Source organism: Malania oleifera, chromosome 9 (genome assembly GCF_029873635.1).
Source record: "Malania oleifera isolate guangnan ecotype guangnan chromosome 9, ASM2987363v1, whole genome shotgun sequence".
In the NCBI taxonomy this organism is placed as follows: Eukaryota; Viridiplantae; Streptophyta; class Magnoliopsida; order Santalales; family Ximeniaceae; genus Malania; species Malania oleifera.
The window spans coordinates 89,033,688-89,055,421 of record NC_080425.1 but is presented as its reverse complement, the minus strand read 5'-3'; the positions used below and the strand labels follow the sequence as shown (position 1 = coordinate 89,055,421).

Sequence of the window (21,734 nt, the reverse complement as noted above, 5' to 3'; positions counted from 1 at the left end):
CTTTTTGCTTCCCGGCTTTCAGAGCAATTCCGGTAGCCTTCTTGGGTGCTTCAATTTCAGCAGCAGCATTTTTCTTCTTGATCTAGTAGGTCATGAGAGATCCAATTAGTTCGTCAAGTGTGACCTTTGAGAGGTCCTTTTGCTTCCTCAATTGTTGTGGACTTTGCGTGCCAAGATGTCGGTAGAGAACGAAGGACTTTGTGCACATTATCTTCCATAGAGTTCTCTACCAAGAGCTTTTAGTCCATTAGTGATGTGTGTGAACCGTGTGAACATAACTGTAATTGTTTCACCTTCTTCCATTTTGAACATTTCATATTCTTTTACAAGCGTATAAATTTTAGATCTCTTTACCTGTGTAGTGCCTTCATATGTTACCTGAAGTTTTTCCCACATTTCCTTGGTCGTGTTGCAACCGCATATCCAGTTGTACTCTTCATCACTTACGGTGCAATATAGGAAATTTTTGGTTTTAAAGTTGAGCTGTGCCAGCCTTGCATTTGCCTCGGGAAGTTTTCCAATGAGTATGTCATCGCCGTCTTCATTTTTGAAGGTGTAGTCTCTTTTAGTGATGACATTTCACATACGGTAGTCATAGGCCTAGATAAAGATAGACATTCGATCATTCCATGCTGGGTAGTTAGTTCCACAAAACTTGGGGGGGGGGGGTGGTTCACGAATTGACCTTGGGCAAACATATCTGTCATGTTGATCTTTTCGCCTGGATGTTACTCAGAATTTCAGCGACTGACGCTCTGATACCACTTTTTGGCCCGGTTAAACATCTAGAGGGGGGGGGGGGGTGAATAGACTTTCTTCACGGATGTGCTAACTTTCTACAAACACAGAAATCTTACCAAGAGCAAGTGCATAAAATTGCAGTGTAAAGATGCAGGAATCACAATAATAGTATAAAGGAGATATGTGAGAAGAAAAGTTTAACACAAAAATATTTATGTGGTTCGGCACCCCGCCTACGTCCACGCCTTGAGACCAACTCAAGGATTCCCAAAATCCACTATAATCCTCCTTCGGGCGGAGAAGCCAATACACGGTAGCTCACAAAGAGCTTCAACAAGGCGCTCACTTAGAGACACCCAACAGTAGCTCACAAAAAGCCTTTATTTACAAGAAGTAGATGAGAAATAAATGTAGACTTGAGTACTCCCTTTGAGCTGATTACAATAATAAAATCCTTACTCAATGTCCTCTTGTCAATAGAGTAGAAGCAAGACGAAGAACAGTAAAAAGATGGCAAGTGAGTGTATGAGCAAACCCTAGAAATGAGAATACCAATGAATGATCTTTTTACAATATCAACTTTCTTGGTAAGGAATAAATGTTATTTACTCCTATTTAAACACCAAATGGGCGAGGGGAATGCTGGAGAGCTGATGGGCATTTATGAACGTGAGACAAGGGTCAAACTAGTCGTTCTGCAGCATTTAATGTACGCTGCTGCCCAACGTTCGTCGACGAAGACTGAAATTCGTCGACAAGTTGCTGGTTCTGAATTCAGGTACCTCTCGGTATATTTTCGTCGACGAGAACCCTGTGTTCGTTGACGAGTTCTTCATTCCATTCGTCGACGACGCCTCGTGTTCGTCGACGAGTTATAGCTCTGAACTCAGATGCCTCTCGGTATCTTTTCGTCGATGAGAACCCTGTGTTCGTCGACGAAGTTTGTGTTACACTCGTCGACGAAGCCCTGTGTTCGTCGACGAGTTCCTTCTTCTTAAGACTTGTTCTTTAAGTTCAAAGAAGGTCATTGTCCGTTTGAGGGTTTCTTTTCACACTTTTAAATAACTTTACTTGTATTTTGTTGTGTGTGTGTGATATGCCCATTTCTTGCTCTTAGTTTTGAGTTTTACTCTATATACAAGATATTTACAAGATAGTCTCTCTCTCATTCTCACACTCATCCTTCAGATGACTTTGTATATTATGTATCGTCCATGAATGCCTTGAGATTCTTGTGCTTTTGGTAATGGCTTGAGTTGCTTTGATTGTTTGTTGGTTCAAATGTCGTTCTATAAAGCTGAACATGACTTAGAGAGAAACGTTAGTAGCCTTAAGAACTGCTAATAGGTTGTTGGCATCAAAACACGGTAGGAATGAAAGACTCTTAACTACTTTGTCTAACAGTATTGGTCCACAACTTCATAAAGTAATTTTGCTTGTATAATTAAGTCACACTGCAGTGGCCTAAATACACTTAAACTAATTGAGCACAGTGACAATGGGTCATGCAACAAAGGTATCCTACCTAGCGTTTGATATTCTTTTCTATCCTCATGATATACATAGTCTTAAACTTTTACAACTAAGACCCGCCCACCTTAGGAGCCACTCCACATACTATAATGTATAACCCATATTAAAAATGACTTTGGGTGGACAATTTTGGGCTATCAAGATTTTTTCGATATAGTTTTTAAATTCTTCATGTATAAATATAATTGTATCTCAAGATTTGTTATTTTTCTTAATATTTCAATGCATCTAAATGAAATTATGAAAAAATATTGTAATTTTTTTTCCACAAGTCCATGTTATAATGTAGGACTATATATATATATATATATATATAGTGGTTAAAATGTTTAATGGGCTAGCTAGCTAGCTAACAAGTAAATATTAAACAAGTTTAGATTTAAGGTAGTCATTTTCAATAAGCTAAAAAATAAAAACAATAACTGTTCTTTATCTAATGACTTGCAAATAGATGGCAATTCACAAATAATACTTTGATTTATACAAATTTTAATATTTCAATAACTCGAAAAGGAGTAGAATATTACACTCATTGAAACATTCATAATTATTGTTATATTAATGTTAAAAATATTTTGATTATCATCAAAATGCTATTTAAAATCAACGGTATATTCACTTTTTTTTTTCATACGCCTCAACTTTTATGTAACTTATAAATAATACGACGATTAAGTACATTATTAGTATTTTTATTTCATGACTAACGATATGACTATGTTTGTGGCTATAATACTAGTTACTTTATTTGTAATATATTTTCATAATACACTCGATTAATTCATCCATGACATTCAGTAGTGATTCACTTTGTCGTGAAGTTAACATGGACTTGTCAATGCTAAATTTTTGTTTATAAAACACATTTGTTTTTTGGTCGATCTGAAGCTCAAATTGGGTTTGAGCTATACAAAGGTAAATAACTCATCTGCCTTCTCACTCCTCCTAAAGATTCAAATTCGAAACTTTTGATAAATATGTCTCAAGTTTTGACCACTTGAAAAGAAGATAAATTATTAGGTTAAGGGATCTAATTATGTCATGTCGTAGATTAGACAGTTAATTATATCATTAAATTTTAAATGATTTTGAGTGTTTTCTAACCTAAAATTATTCAAGATCTAAGAATATGATTAGATTGTCTAAACTTAATATGGTAAGATTGTCAGTGAAATAATTCATTGATGAAAAGCGTTCTAAACTACAATAAGTCTATAATGGTATAAATTTAGGAGACAGGGAGATCACATGACCTTCCTTTTTTCTCACCCCTTGTCCCCAAGCAATGGTACAAATATGATACACAAAACTTACCATTAAATCCTATAAAATCTATAGAGCCACATTTTTTGCACCCAATGTTATATTGGGTAGTATGATGTTCATTTATTGATAATTCATTTCAAAAGTAATGTGTCTATTCTTATCTTAAAATTATTAAACCTCAATTCTCTTTTTTTGGTGAAATAACTATTTCTTATCAACAAAATGTGCTATAAACTCCATTGGTCTATAGCACTATAAATTTGGAGAAGGAAGTGTGAGTCAAAATAGAGAGACTACATGGGCTTTTTTTTTTTCCCTGGCTTTTCATTCCCCCAATATGGTACACAAAATTTTCAATTGAATCATAGAAAATCTATAGAACAACAAATTTTTGCATATAAAGTCATTTTAAAACACTTTAATTGTATGTCCATTCTTATTTTGAGTTCATAGTACTTTAATTTTATCGAGATAACTGTTCGTAATCTTATAATTCCTTTTCAAAACGAAAACAAATACAAAAATTAAATGAGATATACGACATGTGCAAAATTTTCAATTACTTTAAAATATGTGAGTTATTATTATTATTATTATTATTATTATTATTAATAATGTGTTTAATAAATTGAGTGCTATAATTGGGATATTCTACCATACATTTTAAGGTTTTCTTTTAATATTAAAAATGACAAATAATTAAATATTTACTTACCTTTATAGCAAAGCAAAGTCCACTTTTTATTTTTATTTTTACTTTTTATTTTTTATTGTTTAAAGTTTTGACGACTAATTCCCAAGCAAAATGTTATTTTCAATTTTTTTTATTAAAATTCTACTCTTGAAAATCGCACTAGTAGCCTTACTATTGGCGGAAAGGCTAGAAAAATAAACATATAAAATAATTAAATTTCAAACTTTTAAATTTAAAATAATAATAAAAATTAAAGACCAAACCAACTTTGACATCTCACATGAATGCATAGAAAGTATTTTTATTACTCTTAATTACTCTCATAAATACCAAATTATCATTCTTTTATTAAACTTAAATTTGTTCTTAAAATGAATGCAAACTACATTCAAATGCTAGCTAATTAACATCGTTACATTACCTATTTTTAATTTTAACTTTTTCATTCTCATCCATTTCCCTAATTCACAAAGGTCAATCCCTAAATCAAATTCACTATACAGTTCCTAAGCATAAGTTTGAGTTTGAAGTTCAAATTCTACCTCTTGTAGCATACATTGGAAATGGGTGTATTCCAAAAAAAAAAAAATAGAAAGAAAAAAAAGGACAGGCGGGTGTCATTAAGTCGAATCTCACTTTTTATCTAAAACAAAACAACTCAAACGCCTCCGTCTTTTTCTCTCTCCCTTCCAATGATGATATTATTATTCTGTGGTATTTCTTGTGGTTTGGTTCCTGTTGTTGTTTCCTGCTCTTCTGCCCAAATCCATTGAATTCGCTACCTACTCGCAGAAACTTCCTCCAAAACCCTATCGAATCCCTCATCGTCCAGCTCTAGATCCATCTCTTCTTCGTTTCGGCCTCTGGATTCTCTGCTTCGATCCTCGTTTCTTCCATCTAGGGCTTCTTTTTTCCCGTCGATGCCTTGACGATTTTGTTTGTTCTCAGCTTTGGTTTCGCTTTCGGTCTGCTTAGGTTTTAGTGCGGGAGCTGAAATTCTCGTACCTTTTTTTTTCTTTGGTGTTTGTTGTTTGTTTTCCTGTTTTTTGATTGGAATTTTGCGATGGATGGTAATAATTGGAGGCCTGCTGCTCAAACTCAAGCTTCAGCTGCAGCTCCAGCTCAAGCTCAAGCTCAAGCTCAAGCTCAAGCTCAAGCTGAGCCACCAACCTCCATGGACGCGGGCGATTGGAGGACCCAATTACAACCTGATTCACGGCAAAGGATTGTCAACAAGATGTAAGTGTTGTTCGTTCATTACGCGTTTCAAAATTACCAATTACGGTTTCACAAATTCTGTGTAATAAACTATCTTAGTATCTGTATATGTATGGATACACATATACCCACGAGTGCACATGTACACAATGATGGCGTTCGTGACATAGGATAATAATGATTGTTGCATCGGGAACAGTACAGTAGATATGGTGCTTTATGCACACGTGTGCACTTATACATTTTGATTGTGTTTCTGGAGATGACAATGGTGCTAATAGGCGCATCTGCAGTAGATATGGTGATCAATATAAGCATGTGTGTGAATATATATATTCATACATCTACGGGAATGCACGCACATGTGCATACTGTTTGCTTTTGATGTGGCAAAGGATGATAATGATACTGATATTTGTATCCTGAACGCGTGACAGTAGATGTAATAATCGTTACATCTGTTAGGTAACAGGGATTTGTGTCTTTAATGAAATATCTTAGATATTGTTTTACTAGAATTAGTTTGCGTTGAAAAACAATAGGTGGGCATTGTTGCAAAGCCGAGAATGCAAGGGGCGTTTTGTAAAGATGAGACTTTGGCATTGAATACTGGGAGATTAAATAGAATAAAAGTATTTGCTGTGCATTGTTGATTGTTGGTGCGGTGTCACCCCATTAATTTAAGGCGTGCAATTTAATAGAATGAAATTTTGTTGCTTTAGCTTGCCTATGTTGGGACGATGACCCGATAATAAAAATTTCTGAGGACCATGATGGAATTGTTTTCCTTGCAGTGTGAAGTTTTGGATTACCAAGAGGAGTTATATTTTAGAGTGGTAAATTTGTGTGCTTAAGCAATGCAAGTTTTCTGGGTTATAGGAGTTGGAATTTAGTAATGCACTGCAGGGTAAGACCTAATGCTTATTTTTTGAATTTAGGTTTTAGACTGCTAATGAGCCATTTCGATAGAAGTTTATGTTGTGTGCGGCTTTGTAGCAAAGACTTAAGCAGTGGCAGCATTGTCTAACAAAGATGATTTAGCTTAAGCCTTGTTATAGTGCAGTGCCCTATGTTGGCAATTTGTGACATGATTTCAGGCTTTTACAGGGACAACAGGTGCCAACATGGTGAATTTTTTGTGGATATGTTAGTGACTAGGTAAAATTTCAATCTTAATTTATAGAAGTGGGATTTTTGGTTTGATTAATTCAACATGTTGCATTTTTCTAGTGACAAGGAACTCTAACGCCACCTAGGTATCAAACACATGGCTTTAGGGAAAATCTGGGATGCACCCGTCCCTTGGTCTTGTGCAAGAAGAATGTTACAGTTTTATGGTGATGATTCTACTCTTAGAAATGCAGATAAAATTTACTAATTTATCCTACTTTCTAAGTTCGAATTAACTCTTTCCGGGTGGAGATCCAAACCTTTAATGCTTCAATATGAATATATATATTTTATATACGATTATGAATGTATGAGAGAATATTTTGACACATGATGATGTCATCTCATTTGGATGGTCTTTCCAATTGGCTCTTTTTACTTGTTTTTATTTGTGTATATTTTAAATTTTTTCTTCCTAAAGCTTTACCAGACTAGTTATAAAGTTGGTGCGGTTTTTCTAGTTTAGGCTTTCCCATTTCTAATGAAAAATAATTGTTAGTCTTTGTTTATATTTGAACTCGTGTGTTGGATTTAGACTATTGTGGACTTCTGTTGGTTCTAGTGGCCCAGGGAGCCTACCGCATTAAAGGATGTGAAAAGTATGGGTGTAGCCTGTTTCAATTAACTTAGTTTTGGGATTGGAATAGCTTCAACCTTCTCTTGTTTATCACAATAACGCTACGAAGACTGAAAGGACCCTTCATTTTTATGGAACCTAATAATTTATGTTTTGAACAAATGAAAATAACCCCATGGTTGGAGATTGATGCACTTAGAAAATAGTATGTAGGTTGACTTGCTTATTTTTGCATTTAATTTCAATTGTTCTTCTTCTATTTTGGCCTTTGAGATGGTCAAAATTTTCTATTCACAGTTTCAAGACTCAAAGTGGTTTTGCTATTATGTACATCACTCAGTTCTTTGTATGTGGTTATTTGTATATTCTTTTCTGTTGTTAGGAAAATGCGGTTCCTGTTCACCGTGCATTAAAAAAATTTGGTTTTGAAAAAAAAAATTCAGTTTTAAATTTATGAATTTTGTTCTAGCAAAAGTCTTGAAAATGAGGAATTATTAGGGACAAAAATGTTGAACTCATGAATGTTTCTGGTGAATGCTTATAATGAGAGCAATGAGCGGAATACTTATGATGTATTTATTTTTAGATAAAAAAAATAATTTATTGATAGAGAGATGAGAAGTACAAATGGGAAGGACAAGGTATCTTCCTAAACTCATAGGAGAAATAACAAGAAAAGAAAAAGCAAAAGTTATATCATGACCACCCTCTAATCATGTTGTAATTTGTAAGTCACCCAATGAATCCCCCTAAAAATACTAAAAAGTTAAAAACCCGAATTGAGGCCAGAAAAACAACTATATCCCAAAACAAAGGAGTGTAATTTTTTAAGAAGTGCTCTCATTTCTTTCTCTCCACAATACCCAAATTTACGTTCATGAAGTCTTCTTCTTCATGCTTCTCTCAAACCCACAACATCTAATCTCCCTTAAATATCACCAATAGATAATTTAACATACTAATATGAAAAAAATTTGTGGTTTGTCACTGTATAAGACTTTATACCCTCTTAGGATATTTGTGAAAGAATTATTTACAATGTTGATATGAAAACCTCTTTATTTTTATTTTTATTTTTTTAAGAGGTCATATTTGATATCTTGCTTCTATCCCACCTACACCTCCCCCCAATAAAAAAAGGAAAAAAAAAATAATCTTGCCCTGGGATGAATTTCTTTATTACTCTTAACAATTTAATATTTGTGGAATGTTTGCATATACTTATTTTACAAGTAACTATGTATTCATCTCAATTATTATTGGCTTGATTTTTGGAATTTAATACTACTAATGTTGTACCAAATTTTGGTCATGCATTAAGTGAAGTAACACATCCCTTATATTTCTATGCATTAACCTTGTGATTAATAATTTTTTTGCTATAAAATTTCATTTAGTTGAAATGGATGCAGTTTAATAGATTTTTTATTATGTTATAGGAAATCTTGTTTTTAGTTTAAAAAAATGATTTCTAATTTTAAAATGGGTTAAACTAGTGCACTGTGACATTTCAGTTGTCTAATTGACTGAATTTTTCCAGGAGAAAGGAAAGGTTTAAAATGGAATAATGCCCTGGGGCCTATGATTTTTCCCCCCACTCTAGTCAGTGATGCTGAAAATGAATTGCACCTAGGGTTGCTAGCACATGCACAAAAGAGAATTCATTTGTTAGTCAATGAATTGGAAGTAAAATGCAGATACCTTCCTTGAGGTTTGTGAATTTGGCACTAACCTCTTATGAGGTTTTTAAAATTGCATATTTCATTTCCTTTTGTGGTCGAGTCCCTTACAGCTAGGTCACTGTTTTTGAAGTGTTTTTTTCTTTATTAAATCATTAAAATGACTATTCTGTCCTTGTATATATTTTTCTTTATTTTAACTTTAACATCATTTTAAAATTAAAAACCTTTAACATTACAAAGTTTGTCTTCTATTACATTTTTTTGTGATGAATATTTTTTTTTTTATTTTATATTTTAAAACACATCATTTTTAACATTAAAAAAACTTTAACATTACAAGGTTTCTCATTTATAGCTTTTTTTCATGATTTGAACATTAAACAAATGACAGATTTGCTTTTGTATGATAATTTTTTTTATTCAACATCAAGAATTGTCGTTTCAAAAACTTAGTGAGTTTAGAAAATTCAAAATTCGTCTTAATGTAGGGGTAGAATTGCAAATCATAGTTGTTTTAATTTTGATTGTACAAAGATAACACTATTATATTAAGAGTTTTTTTGAATTTTTTTTAAAAAATGTGATGTTTGACTAAAAAAATTTGAGTGCTGTAATTGAAATTTTATTGATCTAACACATGAAAATGCATTGTAGTAATGGTCAACTAGTGGTAAGGAAGTTGACGGTAAGTGTAATTAAACTTGAGGGGAGGATATTGTAGTTTTTGAAATCTCAAGGGAGGTTTCTGCATATTACTATTTTAACTATTGTAGTTTTAGGCAAATGTTGGGTGAGTTCAGAGCAGTGGAGGACTTGTTGGTGGTTTCTTTTCTTGCTTTTGGCAGGAATAAGGATAGGGAAGCACTCTGCAAATGTGCCTTTTTGGCTGTATTTTGGGGGTTGTGGATGGAGCGTAATGCACTTATCTTTGAGGGACGGTACATTACTTGGCTTCTCTTTGGTGCGTGGGACTGGAATTTTAAAGGGGCGAGCTTCTCTAGTATTCAGTGTGATTGGCTCTTTGTGCTGGATTGTTAGTCTGCATGTGTTTTTTAAAGTTCTATGGTTTTTTCTTTGTTTTTTTTTTTCTTGGGATCTTTCCAGATTCTACTGAGGAGATATCTTATTCTACTGGCTGTATATTCTTGATCTATTTGTCTGCATTTTATGTGTTTATTAAAGTTCTATGGTTTTTTCTTTGTTTTTTTTTTTATTGGGATCTTTCCAGAGTTTGCTGAGGAGATATCTTATTCTACTGGCTGTATATTCTTGATCTATTGCTGAAATTCTTCTTTACTACCAGAAAAACAAAAAAAAGATAATGTACTAGAAGTTTAAAATCTTTAAACCATCTATTTTTGGGCACATGAAGCTCAAGCCATGCTACCTCCCCAAGGGAAATGTTAAAAATCACTGGCATTGACCATACCATCAGACATTTAGCATTGCACTTGGCTCCTAAATAGGCATTCTTTTTAACTGTCTGATGAAGCGAAAAACTCTCTATAGTAACTAGTAAGTTGGTTTTCTTGTTATCCTTTATTTTGGATCAATAGCTTTCAACTATATATATACTGCTAGATGCAGCTTGGCATCTGATAAGGGCAACAGATGTTGGCTATTGAAAACCTTATTGGAGCTTGTATTATATTGGAAAGAGAAGCTAATAAGATGGCGTGCGTCAACCAGTTAAGGACCTGGGCGCAAGGATACGCAGAACAACATTTTTGAGTTGTTCATTGTAAGCTTACTTTGCCCTTCTTTAGCTTTATGGGAAGTCAATTCCTCTAAGCTCATGGTTTTTGGCTTGTCAATGATTGACCAATTGGCAAGAGCTATGGCTGTCAAGTTTAATTCAACTCTAAACAAGACTAATTGCATTGTGCTCACATGATGGGTCTTCTGCCAATATAGGCCAAGTGGTGGATTCAGACTCTGGAAAGGTTTATTATATGGGTTTTGTGTAAGATCTTGCGTTAAATTTCATTACAAGGCTTATGGAGGATGAATATCTAGAATAAAATGATATTTTGCAAGAAAATGCGCACACGCATGATATGAAGGTTTTCAGTTCATCAAAGCTGGGTCTATTGAAAGGCTTGAATTCATGATTTGAAACCGTAATGGCATTGGTGCCCTTACTGTTGCGTTGTAGTTGCTGTGGGTTAAATGCATTAACAGCATAAATTCATTTTCGCATTATATGTAAAATTGTGTGTTAAAGCCTAGATTGACATATTAATGCTTTATACGTAGGCCGAATAGTGCACCAATGAGGAAGAGTGAATTAGTTACTGTGGGGGGCAGTAGAAGGAGTAGAGATAGACCTAAAATAACTTGGAAGGAGATAGTGAGTAAGAATTTAATATCCCTAAATCTGTCAAAAGAAATGGTCCATGATCGCATAAATTGGCGGAAAGGATTCTTATAACTGACCCAACCTAGTGGGACTTGAGGCTTGGTATTGTTGTTGTTGTTTTGTAGAAGTGTATTTTTGGTATTTTTTTTTATCAGTATTTGCAAAAAATATGTTGTAATCAATAAGATTTATTTTTGTCTTAAGCCTTGGATCTTGGAACTATGGCTTCATTTTTCAGGTTGACTGACTTATGAGAAAAAATATGTTGATAGTTTTTTTATTTTTTATTTTTTTCATGACCAGTGATTTTTAACAGATAATGTGATATATAGTAAATTTTGATCTGTTTGATGCAACTTTTACAGTTAGTATATAACTGTATAAAAAGTAAAGTTCATGGGTGGAAACACTGTAATTTTTTTTTTCACTACTTTTTGACCAATATGCAGGTAAATTGAGAAACATAGTATTTTGATGTTTTAGCATATTCATGTAGTAATGCGAGCATGTGATTAATAAATTAAGTAATGCGCTTATTAGATTATTATTTAATTCGTTAATAATTAACATGTTGTTGCAAGTATATGCAGAATCCAGTCTGCCTCCTTGTATGAAATAAATTTATTTATTCAAATACTCATATTACTAAAGCTTAACATAAAAACAAAAATTAAATTGATTTACAGTTGGGAAACTAATTCTTTATTCCTAATGAAATTACCTAATCTTGTTTACTCAAGTAGTAACAATATAGCGAGTCACAACTTCGTATTAAATATTTAAATTTAAATGTAAATGGGAAAAACAAATAAAATCAATGAAGCATCAATGGAAATATCACACTCCAAAAAACAACTTTTCGTTTAATTAAAAAAAAAATCTGTGCATGCTAGACTCAAAATAAATCAAGAGCTCCCTTAAAAGCTGGAAAAGGATATATTCATGAAACCCAACCTCAAATATGTATGCCTCATTTATTTTAACCTTAGCCATCAATGAGTATACATTTGGTTTTGGAAAACTTTTTCTAAATTTAATTAACTAAAATTTTAATAAAAGCAACAATAATGACGATTTAGGAAAGCTGTAAAGAAGGTTACATATTTTGTCATTATCTGGGACATTTAAAATGGAAAATAAGGAGCATATTTGACACTGAACAGCTTATCGAATAATAATAAAGAAAAGTTTTAACAAACAGTCTTTTATGATATATTCCATCAGTCCTATTCATGCTCTCTTGTTCAGATTATAATTTAAAGGCTCCATCCTGAACACTTACGATGGATAACTGATCTTTCCAGCAACAACACTGCTGTTTCTAATTTAATTTTTTTTTTTCTTTTGGGTAGTCATTGGATTAGGAAAGGAACCGAGAAAGGAAGGGTGTGATTTGAAACTTAAATAAGGTTCTTCAAATGATGTTTATTAGGCAGAAGAGATCTAAGTTATGCTAGCCTTCTTGGGTAATCTATAGTCTATTCTATGCCATGCTTAGAAAATGGTCACGTGAAAAGTCGCCGATCATCAAAATTCCCATCTCTAAGAAGGTACGCATTGTAGTTGAACATTTGAAGCTTTTGAATGCTCAAATTTGAACTATTATATGTCCCATGGTTACTTTTGATTTAGCATTAGAAACTGTGTATTCGATTTATTTTGGTTTGATTTTTATGCAGCTACGCATTTTAGTTTGAAATTTTGTTGCGCGAAACTGCAGATCCCCTGCATTTATTAGTAGTAACTTTTTCTCTGAATGGTTTATAAAGTATCTAAAACCGATTGGTTTATGGGTGCAGAATGGATACTTTAAAGAGGCATCTTCCCTTTTCGGGCCAAGAAGGGTTGCATGAACTGAAGAAAATTGCTGTCAGGTTTGAGGAAAAGATATATTCTGCAGCGATAAACCAGGTAAATTTGCCATGCAGGGGTCTCATCTATTGCATTGAAGCTGATAATTCTCATCCTCAAATCTGACACCCTGACACATCCCCCCTCTCCCCCAAAAAAAAAACAAAAAACAAAAAAGGGACTAAAAAGGAAGGGGAAACAGCATGCGTAGTTACCTGAAACAGGAGCCGATGATGCTTTAGAAGTGAGTATGCGGAAGTGGGGAGATATATGTCAGTTTAGAAAGCATTGATATAAATTGTAAATTATATATGATATATATATATATATATATATATATATATGAAACTATAACATATAAACATAGAATCTTATCAAAAGTAGAACTGAAAGTAACATAGTTATGTAAAGATTGTAACAATAATGTCGAAGCAGTTGCAAATTATATTGCAATGCCAGCCCTAGTTAATCCATAGTAATAGGTTCTTATGCATATGACTTACCAAAAATACTTTTAGACTTGTAATGATGAGAGCAAAGTTCCGTCATGATTGGATTGGGATTTTGCCTTGATTGGAGGGAGGTTAGGGCCGTTTGGCTAAGGTTCTGTTATAATGCCGAATTGATGTTCCAAGATGGAAGCATCCCCTGCGAGAACTCCGAGAAGGTTCCTGTAAATAACTCTTTGAACCACTTCTCTGCCCCCTGACACAGGGTATTCATGTACCTGGACATGCAGTCTGCTGTGCTCACCCAGGCTACTCTCCTACCGCATCTCAGGCATAGGAATGATGGAGCATGTGTTGCTTCTGTGATGAATTAACATGCCTTAGTGTATTTGTGTTAGTTTCATATAAATATAGGATTATGAGTGCCTTTCATCTCTCTCTCAATTGTGAAAATGGTTATTATCCTTTACAAACAACAAACAACAAGCAACAAACAACAAACCAAACCTTAAGTCCCACTAGGTGGGGTTGGCATGGTTTATTTAGCCTATTCATTAATTGCTCTTGTTTATTATCTTGTTAACATGCTTAAATAAAGGCTTTTTAGGAAAGGTTTGACTGTTTCGATGAATTTTTCCTTGTTTTCTTTGCACACACATGGAGAGATGTGAATGTGTGCAAGTCTGTGCTTGTTGTCAGCTGTGTTTTAATGGTTTTGAGGTCGAATTATGTCAGTTTTAACACTATATAATGCGAAATATGAAGAAAGAATCTATCGATAGCTCATGGGAGATATTTTTATTTTTTAAATTTGAATTTCAATGCAAAAAGTGAAGAAAATTTTTGATAATGAGAGAGAGAGAGAGAGAGAGTGGCATACTTGAGTCTTTATTATGTATAATTAATTGCTTACAAAAAAACATAATATATATATATATATATTTGTAATTTCAGTCTGATTATCTGAGGAAAATATCACTGAAGATGTTGACGATGGAGTCAAAGTCTCAGAATACAATACCACCGAATGCTCCTGGTAGTAGCAAAAATCCTGCAGATCCTGGTAATAACAAAGTGTCAACTTTTACAGGCTATATTAAAAGAATGGGCAAATGACACTCACCTCTCTTGAGGTTTGGCAAAAAGACAAAGACCTTTCATGAGATTTCAAAAATACCACTAACCTCCCCCATGGTTTCAAAAATGTCACAAACCTTCCCTGAGGTTTGACAAAAAGACACAGACCTCCCCTCAAAAAGCTTGTTTTATTACAAAAATACGAGGGAGGTTAGGAGAGGTCCTTGGAATTTTTGAAACCTTAGGGGAGGTCATTGTCATTTTGCCGGACCTCATGTGAGGTTAGGTAACTTGCTGCTTACGAATATCATGATTTTTATTTGAATTTCATGTAAATGGTTTTTATATTTTCTTTTCTTTGCTTCTTTCATCTAGTTTTTCGTACACTATATCGCTTGGTTCTAATATTTTTGAACACCACTATAATTGATTCACAACAAAAATATGAAAAAGCGAAATAATGCAATAAAAATGATATTTATTTTAAATAGCAAAATAATCTATCCTCTTAATTGGTTTGACTAAATTCAGTTTTAAATTTTCTCAGTTTTTGACTTCTTCTAATTGGTCCTCTTATTTTTGATTCTTTTATCCTGAATAGCATCTCATGGTATGCCCGCTTCCTATTGCTTTGACAGCCAATCAATCTCAACCACGCCAACAGTTGTTATCACAGAACACATCTTCTGGAGTGCAAAGTTCTGCTGGCTTACCAAGCACTCTGCCTCCCGTCAGCAGTTTAACTCAAACTCCAATGCCAAATGTTGTTGGCCCGAATTCCAATATGCAGAGCATTTCAGGCATTTCGCAGAATTCGGTAGCAAATTCAATGGGGCAAGGGGTGTCTTCTAATGTGTTTGCTGGTTCTCAGAGGCAGCAGATTCAGGGAAGGCAGCTTTCGCAGCAGGTTGTTTCCCAACAGCAGCAGCAGTCTCAGAATCCACATCAGTATATGTATCAGCAGCAGTTACAACAACAGCTCTTGAAACAGAAGCTCCAGCAGCAGGGAAATATACCACCCTCACTTATGCAATCTCACATTCAGCAACAACAGCAGCAGCAGCAGCAGCAGCAGCAACAGCAGCAGCAGCAGAATCTCTTGCAACCCAATCAATTGCAATCGTCTCAGCAATCTCTTATGCAGCAGCAGAATCTCTTGCAACCCAATCAATTGCAATCGTCTCAGCAATCTCTTATGCAAACATCATCTGTTATGCAGCCTTCTGTGATGCAATCCCCTCCACTTTCTGGCCTTCAACAGAATCAGCAGTCTTCTGCTCAACAGCCAGCACAATCTGTTCTTCAACAGCATCAGCAATCAGTTCTTCGGCAGCAACAGCAGCAACAACAGGCTCCTATTATGCATCATCAGCCACAGCAGCAAATGTTGCCATCACAGCAGCAGCAGCAGCAGCAATCATTGATGGGGCAACAGCCAAACGCTGCAAACATGCAACAGAACCAGTTAATTGGGCAACAAAGCAGTGTTCCCGAAATGCAGCAGCAACAGCAACCGCAACCGCAGCTGCCGCCGCAGCAGCAGCAGCAGCAACAGCAGAGGTTGCTAGGCCAGCAGAATAATCTTTCAACCCTGCAACAACAGCAACAGCAGTTACTGACTCAGCAAAACAACCTCTCAAATGTACATCAGCAGCAGCTGGGTCCTCAAAGTAATGTTGCCGGAATACAGCAGCAGCAGCAATTGCTAGGAACTCAATCTGGTAACTCCAGCATGCAGAATACTCAGCACTCTGTACACATGCTGCAACAATCAAAGGTTACAGTGCAGCAACAAAGCCAGCAAAACACGTCAACTCCGTTACAATCACAACCACAGGCTCCACAGCAGCAATTGTTATCACAGATTCAACCACAGCCAGCACAGCTGCAACAGCAGTTGGGTTTGCAACAACAGACAAATTTATTGCAGCGAGATATGCAGCAAAGACCTCAAACTTCAGGAGTCTTGCTTCAACAGCAGAATGTACTTGACCAGCAAAAGCAGTTATTTCAATCGCGTGCTATTCCAGAGGCATCATCCAGTATGCATCTGATGCAATTTCTTGTCAAGTCCCCATAGTTGCATTTCTTAATGATATTATATTCTCTTATCTTTATTTTCTTGTTTTTCTTTGTCTCCCTTTCTTTGTGGTGGATATGTTTTTAGGTGATAATATTTTTACATGCACGTTTACTGGTTTTGTAGCTTCTTTGGATTCCACAGCTCAGACAAATGGGGGTGATTGGCAGGAGGAGGTTTATCAAAAGGTAATATGTGTTGCTTTTTTATGTGTATATTGAAGTCACTTGTTTAATTGGACTTGAGAAACTCCAAGGGCTAGCGTTACAGGTTTGTGTAGAGGATGAAGAAACACATCCTATATAAAGTAGCACATTTACTGGAATTGGTTATGGTTGATAGAGAATACAATTAGTAAATGCAGAGAAGTTAATGGAATAACCAAAAAAAAAACTTATTCTGACTAGTTTGAGTTGGATATTTAGATCCTTATCACCTTTTAGCTCCTTTTAGGATTGTTTCCTTTGATAAATTAGAAAACCTGCAAAAAAGGGACTGTCCTTGTCAACAAATGTTTTTCGTGTGTGGAAAATATCGATACAATTGAGCATATCCTCTTGCATTGTTCTTGGACGGAAATCTTAGGGATCTGGCAACTACACTTGTCAGGCTGGAATGTTTTACTGGCAGAACATTTGGGGCAGATGTTTGGGTAGGAAAAGCATTAACTCAAGTGGGAAAAGAAGGAAAGATTTGATTCTTATTCCACTGACCATTTTTTGGATTGTTTGGAGGTAAAGAAGCGTTCGAAGGGATTAGCTACAGCCTTAAATATTAGTGAAGACAGATGGAATCCTGCCTGAATGAGTTGGTATAGTCGTTTGTTCATGAAAGACACTTCACAATTCTTGTCAATGTTTGTGCAATCCCGCCAAAGTTACTGGAAGCCACATATGCTGCTCAGGAAGCCACATATGACCACCAGATTTCATCATTTTATTATCACTAGTATTTATATGATACTGTGGACCTTGGTCACATTGCTATAGCAATATACTGTTGGCATATTATAGCTGGTAATAGGGTGGATAGGGGTAGGCTTAGAAGAGCTCAATTAAGATAGCAACTAGCAAGCAAATTTTTGGAGGATGTTAACTAGATGCGTCAGGATAATATTAAAAAAAAAAATGGTGCAATGAATCATATGATCAATCTTGATTCAAGGTTTGCTTAGGGAACTAGTTGGGATATTGCACCTTTGGAACTCTTGTGTGGAGAGTGTGATTGCCATCTTCATGAGTACGTTTGCTTAGGAAACCCTAACTATAATTCTTTATTTTTTTTTAAAAAAATTTTATTATTATTTTCTTACTTGCTTCCTTTCTTATCCTTCCATTTTCCTCCATTTTTATGTTGGTTAGAAAAATATAGTTTATTGAGAGAAGAATGATCTACAATGAGGAGGATAAGGCATCCTCCTACAAGAACAAAAGGGAAAAGGAAAAAGAAATAAGGTGAAGGACTAGTATACATCAACAAAGTCAAGCTAACAAATTCATCCGTTCCCTCTAAAAGCCTATACAGCAAATTTCCTGAAAACAATCAGATGCGAAGGCCCGTAGAGAATCAAGAAATTGAATTCTCTCTCAAATCAACTTCACAGACAGAGAGTGACCATCGAAATTGCTGGTGTCCCTCCCCAACTAAATGCCTGCAGCACTACGAAGGCTGCACAAATCTATAACTTCCTAGTATCCTTACCTCTTCCATGACCTCTAAAAGAGGTGAACGAGAAGGCGTCTGTTGATTTTGTACACTCACAATATTCCTTAAAATAATCAAACAACTAGTTCCACAATATCCAAGCTTGAGAGCAATGCAAACTAATATGAGAATATTCATCAGTGTCAAAACAGATCACACAATCAGGAAATAACACCTCGTGGACTCTGCTAATCTACAATAGGGTGTTGGTCTTAACCCTAGTAAGGATTTGACTAAGCAATTGCTTTAATCTTGGGAGGAACCTTGGTCTTCGGGATCATTAAGGTGGAAAGAGGATTTCAGGTCTAAATTGGAGGGAGGGCTGGATCTTGGAAAATTGGTGTCTGAAAAAACATTGTTCTCTTAGCTTAATGGTTATAACGTTTTCCCCTAGAAGATCATTCCCTTTGGTTTAGAGTGATTAGAAGTAAGTATAGGTTGGGTGAGAATGGTTGGGATTCCAACGTTAGTTTGCAATGTTCATCGGCGAGTCCGTGGAGATATAAGTTTTAGATGTATCCCTTATTCACTCCTAGAGAAAGAGGTATATGCATATGGTTTTTATTGACCTAGAGAAAACATACGATAGAGTACCTAGGGAAGTCCTTTTGTCAGTCTTAGAAAAGAAGGGGGTTTGTAGTAGACATACTGAGGTCATTAAGGATATGTATGATAGAGTAATGCCTAGCGTTAGGACTATAGTAGGGGAATCTAGAGTTTTTCCAATCACAATAGGTGTACATCAAGGTTTTACTTTGAGTCCTTATCTTTTTGCTTTAGTAATTGATGGCTTACTAGGAGTATCAAAATAAGATCCCTTGGTATATGTTGTTTGTAGATTATATTGTGTTGATTGATGATAGTAGGAGCGGAGTGGAATTTAAGGTAGAACTTTGGAGAGCCACAATAGAGTTTAAAGGGTTTAGGATAAGTAGAAATAAGACAAAATATATGAAATCTAATGTCAGTAATGTAAGGAGCAGCAACGGAGAGAAGATTAAATTTGATAATCAAGATCTTAATAGCACTAATAGATTTAGATGTCTTGGATATGTTATACAAGTTGAAGAGGAAATTGAAGAAAATGTAGTACATAGAATTAAAAACATGTTTGGTAAAATGGAGAAGTGCGTTAGGTGTGTTGTGTGATCATAGAAGACTTTTAAAATTAGAAGGGATGTTTTATAAGACTGTTATAAGGCCAGCTATGCGTTATGGTTAAGCATGTTGGGCAACTAAGAAACAACATGTACAAAAAGTTAAATTTGTTGAAATGCGAATGTTAAGGTGGATGAGTTGTTTAACATTTAAAGATAAAGTAATAAATGAGCATATACACAATAATTTAGGTATAACACTAGTTGAAAACAAGATAAGAGAGTGGCAACTTAGATGGTTTGGGCATTTGAAACGTAGGCCTACTAGAGCATCTGTGAGGAGTGAAAAAGTTAATTGTTTTTGGCATTAAGAGGGGTAAGAGTAGTCCTTAAATAACTTAGAATGAGGTAGTGAGAAAGGATTTAATAGTGTTTGATCTAATAGAGGAAAACACTCTCAATTGGGTGAATTGGCAGAAAAACATTTATGTAGTCGACCCCACCTAGTGGGACTTGAGGCTTCTTGTTGTTGTCACTCCTCACATTATTTGTGGTGGAGAGGGGTTCGTAGATTTGTTTTTGGAAAGATCCATGGTTGGGGATTGATATTCTATCCACATCTTTTCCTCATCTCTTTTGGTTGGCTTATGGCAGAGTGGTATAATTTCCTTCTTTGCAGTGTATTTCATTAGTCCCTTGATTTCTTGAAACTTTCATTTTAGAAGATCTTTAAATGATAGAGAGCTGACGGAATTTTCCCCTTTGTTATCTTTAATGAATTATTGTCATCTTTCTTCAGATAGGGATGCTCTGGCTTGGTCTTTGGATCATATGGGGGTGTATTTTTGTAAATCTTTTTTTGCATTTTTTATCTGCTCCAACCTTTTTTTACCTATATATTTGTGTGTGTGTGTGTGTGTGTGTATAAATAAGTATATATTGTAGTGCCCTGAACCCGGTGGGGCCCGGAGTGCTATTCTCCATACATAAATCTTTGATACCACATCTATAGCGTTAGCGATCCAAACCCGAAAGGGGGTCCCGGGTGCCCCTATCCATACACTCAATATAAAACATGCAGCGGAAGACAATTAAACTTCAAACACTTTACCAGAGTTCTAAACCATCCCAGTTACTCGTATGTGTATCCATGTTGTATGTATTACATCCCAAAATAAACAAACATAATAAACTAGTGTCTCACTTGCACTTACAATAACTACAAAATTCTAATCCCTGCCCCGTAGCACGTTAGGCTCGATTCCCCGTAGGACCTGAAATATGAGATGGATATTGGGGTGAGACACTTGTCAGTAAGACTGATTAGATTATCATCAATGTGTGGCTAACATGAGTTTTAGTGTGAACATAATATATTCATATGTTTAACTATAAGTGAAATGGCATTTGAAAACTATACTCACACCTATATCATTGAAAATACATATATTTTCCTTGATAACATACTTTTAGCTCAATATAGCCCATTTTTCATAAATTACTTATATGAATAGAGAACCTCCCTTATTGGGTCATCATATAACATCATGAATAACCCCCATGATCGGGTTGTATGGTCCGAAGACTGGACTTAGCCATGGCTAACCTACCACTAGGCTAAGTCAACATACTCGTCTGTAAATTCGATTTGCCTACCCTCTCTGGTCCGGACTCCAAGGGGGATACACAACCCTTCTCTGGCCAAATCGACTATCCAAACCAACACTCTCAGAATAGTGTGGTTGCACTGACATATCATACTAGTTGCAGTATGAGCTTTTACAAGATCTAGTCCCTCAGGGTTCATAAACCATATATATAATTTACATAGTAAAAATTGTACGTGATCTCATTTTCAATATTCGGTATAAACCGTCATATTCATAAATCTGTATAAAACCTATCATATCATAACTCGGTATAAAACCATCATATCATAACTCGGTATAAAACCGTCATATCATAACTCGGTATAAAATTGTCATATCGTAATTTGGTATAAAACCGTCATATTATAGCTCAGTACAAAAACCGTCATTTCATAATTCTGTATTGAACCTGTCATATCATAACTCGGTATAAAAATCGTCATTTCATAATTCTGTATTGAAACTGGTCATATCTTGATTCGGTATAAAATCGTATCTTTTACTGTATAATACCATAAAAGCTATTATGTTTAATTATGCAATAATAATAAACATTCTCATGCCACATGATTTGAGTGATATATCAT

The 21,734-nt window shown here is 35.0% G+C and overlaps 1 protein-coding gene across 1 annotated transcript in view; it reads left to right on the top strand.

The window, feature by feature from the left end:
• Window positions 1-4,879: 4,879 nt before the first annotated feature.
• LOC131163610 (mediator of RNA polymerase II transcription subunit 15a) overlaps window positions 4,880-21,734 on the top strand; it is a 41,644-nt gene continuing 24,789 nt past the window's right edge. The window contains exons 1-5 of the mRNA XM_058120214.1: window positions 4,880-5,473; window positions 13,040-13,151; window positions 14,495-14,603; window positions 15,256-16,659; window positions 16,824-16,885. Coding sequence (XP_057976197.1) covers window positions 5,298-5,473; window positions 13,040-13,151; window positions 14,495-14,603; window positions 15,256-16,659; window positions 16,824-16,885 — 1,863 coding nt within the window. The 5' untranslated portion in view covers window positions 4,880-5,297. The remainder of the gene's footprint in view (window positions 5,474-13,039; window positions 13,152-14,494; window positions 14,604-15,255; window positions 16,660-16,823; window positions 16,886-21,734) is intronic.